This window comes from Frankliniella occidentalis, unplaced genomic scaffold, assembly GCF_000697945.3.
Source record: "Frankliniella occidentalis isolate FOCC.00 unplaced genomic scaffold, Focc_3.1 Scaffold27, whole genome shotgun sequence".
Taxonomy (NCBI): Eukaryota; Metazoa; Arthropoda; class Insecta; order Thysanoptera; family Thripidae; genus Frankliniella; species Frankliniella occidentalis.
Window position 1 is genome coordinate 2,243,884 of NW_026267157.1, and position 4,612 is coordinate 2,248,495.

Below are 4,612 nucleotides of genomic sequence, written 5' to 3' on the forward strand. Positions count from 1 at the left end.
TATTACTATGTATTATGTACCATGTATTCCTTGTATTACTTGTAATACCTTATAATACTTGTAATATGTTGATATTAGTTGTATTACTCGTAATATTTATATTACTTGTATTCTCGATATTACGGCGTAATATATTCATCTGTCTCCGGATCAGCTGAGTTGTTCATGTTCACCCCTAGGCCAAAACATGCAAAGCAGCACACTGCAAAGTGCTGCCTTACAATTACTCTCAACTATAATTTGTCATGGCTGGTTTAAACCAAACTGGAAATAAATAACTTTTCTGTCAGACGACTTGCTGTTGATACTTATTCACTCATTTGCGCTCTCGCTCATGGCTCCCACACCGGACAGCATGGGTGCCAGAGCCTCATCCTAACCCCACTCGCAACGTTTTTTACCGCAATTCCCTGAGTGAGAAAGCGATATCAAAACGAGGTCAGCGATATCATTAACGTAACATTATCGATTTCAAACGTCGCACATCTCTGATTTCCGTTAGTATTGAAACGCAAACGGCTAGTAAGTGCGCGTGCATCAGCATCGTCGAGCAGCAAAGCTAGATTATTTAATTTACTCTGGCCACGTGGCCACAAAGACATAGCTCGTCGCAGAATCGATAAATAGGACATAAATTACACTAAACAGGAAATTTAGAAACCGCGAGGTGGATCTAAGACAGATGATCGGCTAGCGCATAACAGTTATGACCACAGTCGTCGTGCAGTAGGTCTGCAATCTGTGATAAGTAGTGTCTTATATATACGCGTAATAACGAGTAAATGTGATGGAAAAATATTTTTTTCTACTCTGGAAACCCAAGTGTGTACATATGCGTTATTTACTGAATACCTACAAGTATGCAGCAAATACTGCATACATGATCATGTATGCGGCAAATAGTGTGTACTTGACCATGTATGCAGCAAATACTGCATACATGGCCAGGTACACACTTCGGCACATAGCTTAGCATAGAGCTCTACGTGTGTACATGGCTGCATACATGGTTATGTACACAGTATATGCTGCATACATGGTCATGGACACACTATTTGCTGCATACATAGGTCTTCAGTAAATAACGCATACATGTACACACTTGGGTTTCCAGAGTAGGACTATCGAAGAATGGGTTTGGCTTCTGAGCGGCAAGTTGTAAAATTGCGTGCCGCGTCAGACCCGTTACGTCACCAAGTGAGCACTTCTCAGATTTTGTGTAAATCTCCTGCACAAATGTGAGAATTCCCCTCATTTTTTTGACGAGAAACATCCTAAAAATCTGAGGAGTTGCTGTCAAATTCAAATTTTGGGAGTCCCTCGAAGTTCTCTCTTTTTCCTCAAAAAGTGAGACATTATTTTATTACTTCAACACTTGTCCCAATACTACCCCCCTCTCTCTCTCTTTTCAAAACTATCGGCCTGCACACGGGCGCGTCTGGTGCGTGGCAGCGGCTGGTGCGCGGACCTTCCCACACCGCAAAGCAGTTTCTCGACCACAAGTGTCAACTTGCGGGTGCCAGGCAGCCAAATACAAGGCCGATTCGACAGGAGGCAGACTCCCGCATCCATCCGTCCGCACCGCCCCCTCCGGGTAGCCAGGAAGCGGGGGCGGGGCGGGAGGCACTCCGTACGCTCTTGCTGGAGGCAGACAGTCGTCTCCGCATCGTCATCAAGAAAGGCGCCCACCTGAGAGTATCAAAGTGTTCTTCCGCCGTGCCCAAATTTCAACCACGTCGGTTTTAGCGTCGCAAAACAGGTAAACTACCTACTAAATCGCTACTACACAATGATTAAAGTCGGAGATGATGACGCGACGCGTATTGCCATTTTTGTGGAATATTATCGAAACTAACCAAAAGTAATTGGAATTAAGGAGGACAAACCGCGAGGTGAATCAAAACATTGAGAAAATCCTGCAAACTATATTAACGGGATATGGGGTACTTCCGAGTACTTCTTTGACGGGTCTCTTACGAAGTTTAGGGCTGCCCAAAGGAAGCTTTGGAGGCGAAATGATGAAGTAAATAACCCGCCAGGATCCAGAGGTGAGCGACGGGGCCCGAGTCCCGGAATGGTCCGCGAGACCGAGAGAGCGAGTGAGACGCTCTCTAGCGAGCTACTCCCTCGCAAAATCCCAGGTAAATGGGGTTGTATATGGCCATATATGATTATTGGCTGAGCGATTAGCGAAGCCTATTACTCCAGTGATGATCAAAAAGTTTCGCGTCTGTCTGTCTGTCTGTCTGTGTGTGTGTCTGTGTGTCTGTCTGTCTGTCATCACGATAACTCGAGAACGAATTGAGCTAGCGACATGGGATTTTCAGGGTCGTTTTGTATCATAAAAAGACAGATCGAGTTCGAAGAAGAGCATTCTAGCTCAAAAATTGGATTTTAAAAAAATCAAAAACCACAGGTCCCACAAATAATGTTTTTTTAAAATATTTTTTTTACAGTTTTCCTAGGGGCAGCTCATCAAAATAGAGTCCTCTGACCGAAAATTTCGTCCGTTTGGCTCTATCTTGAACCATTTAGGCACCACAGGAAGTTTTTGACGAAAATAAGCGTAAAAATGTACAACCCTGCATGCTTAGTCGAAGTGACGGGAAGTTGACGGGCCGGAGGCCCGTATCTTTGTGTACATTTTTGCGCTTCCCGACTTGGGTGTCAGCGCCGCAGGCCTAGGTAGATGTACGCCAGGCGCGTCGCAGCACAACAGTGTTTCGTGAGATATCGCGAAGCCTGTTACGCGAGACGTGGTCTGGCGTACATCTACCTAGTATATGTAGTCATATATGCGCACATATATTACCATATACAGAACATATATAACTATATATGAAGCATATATAGACCTCATTTACCTGGGATACCAAGAGTCAGTTCTATGCTTCACAATGGCTCACTTCGATCGAAATTTAGCAATACAATTTTGGGGCGTTTTGGGGATTGTATCCGAGTTTCGATTCTGGATGTGCGAAAGCCCCGTTCGTTGGGCGTTCCGAGTACCCCTCCAGCCGCGAGCTTCAGGCTTCAGGCTTCAGGCACCTAATCATTGTTCGAGCGAGCGTACTAGGATAAAAATGCATATTGTAGAGACGCCGGATGGACCGAACGTCTGAAGCTAACGCGGGCGAGGTGAGCCACGGCACCGAGCGACCCAGTACGCTTGACCTTCATTAACATTTCAAGAGCATTCTGCTCGACGCCGACCGCGCGCCAAGCGCCAGCCGGTCAGTGAGTCGCGGGCGGCGCGGCTGGCGAGAGTGTTAACCCAGCTTTACGCCGCTCGTACCGGACCGCGAGGGTTGAGCGTCACCGTCCGGGAGCAGCACCCTCAAGCCCGAACAAGACCACCGCCGAGCACCCCGCCGACACGCGGGGGAGTAATTATTACTTCACTCACTGTGAAAAATACTAGGAAGGTTTACGGGAAAATTTTCCTTGGCGTAAGTTGTAAAATAACAATTTGTAATCGTAAACATAACATGCAGTACGCATCGACTTAAAATCCATTGGCGAGTAAAAAAAAAAAAAATACTTTCGTAAATTTACAACTTTAATTGTAATTCCAGTTTATTTATTTTTTGTAAATTTACGACGGTATTTTTCACAGTGACTGTAAAATCAAGCCCACATCGATTTTTCCTGTTGTTTTCTTCACTTTTCTTGATTGGTCCGATTGTGCCTGTTCTTTTAAGTTTCTGATTCTATATTGTTACTTAATTCTTACCTGCCACTCGCGCAGGTGCGGCGCCACTGAGCCCCTCCACACGGCGTCGAGATGGACGTGATGCTGGTCGTCGTCGTCGCCGTCATCCTGGTCGCCGTGGCCGCCGCACTCCGACCACGCCCTCAGAGGGACCTGCGCGGCAAAGTCGTACTGGTGAGCACTGAAAAATTGGCTTGCGTCTTTTGACGTCAAGTATCGGCGTCCTTTTAGAAGACGCCACATATTGGCGTCAAAAGATGCCAGAATTCGGCGTCATTTACCACTGGACGCCAAATCTTGCCGTGTAATGACGCCAACCCGCCAACCAGTTTTCAGTGAGTCGACCTATTCCAATAATAGTGTTCGCTGTTTTCGCTAAATATTGCTGGCTGTGTTCGCACTGCGGACGTAAGAATCCGCTGACGGCAGTCAACAAGGTGAACGACTCGGACTGGCCTTGAGCCAGAGGGTTCTTACTCCAGCCGTGTAAAATGAATTTAGACAAACTCCTTCACTTGGGGGTGGGGCAATAGGTTCTGTTGACAGCAAAACCACAAAAAAGTTCAAAGTTTTCCCCTTTTCCCGAAAAAGTAGGACATTGTTTTTATCGTGTAGTGGCGACTCCAGTCCTGCGTGAGCCCACTTTCAAATAAGTATCGAATAGAAAGGAATTCAGAACCTTTCTTAGAAGTTGTCGATCGAACTAAAGTCTTTGGTTTTCTCTGTCTTGCAGCTGACAGGCGCAGGCGGCGGTCTGGGGCGCGTCCTCGCGCTGGCGCTGGCGCGCCGCGGCTGTCAGATCGCCTGCGCGGACGTGGCGCCCAAGCCCAACAAGCAGACCGCCGACGACGTCGTCCGCCAGACCGGCGCCGTGGCGCGCGCCTACACGACGGACCTCAG

At 47.2% G+C, this 4,612-nt stretch overlaps 1 protein-coding gene across 1 annotated transcript in view; it reads right to left on the reverse strand.

Moving 5' to 3' along the window:
* Positions 1-3,970, reverse strand: part of LOC113209333 (platelet glycoprotein 4-like) — a 76,255-nt gene extending 72,285 nt beyond the window's left edge. Inside the window, exon 1 of the mRNA XM_052265493.1 lies at positions 3,734-3,970. Coding sequence (XP_052121453.1) covers positions 3,734-3,955 — 222 coding nt within the window. The 5' untranslated portion in view covers positions 3,956-3,970. The remainder of the gene's footprint in view (positions 1-3,733) is intronic.
* Between the last annotated feature and the right edge of the window lie 642 nt (positions 3,971-4,612).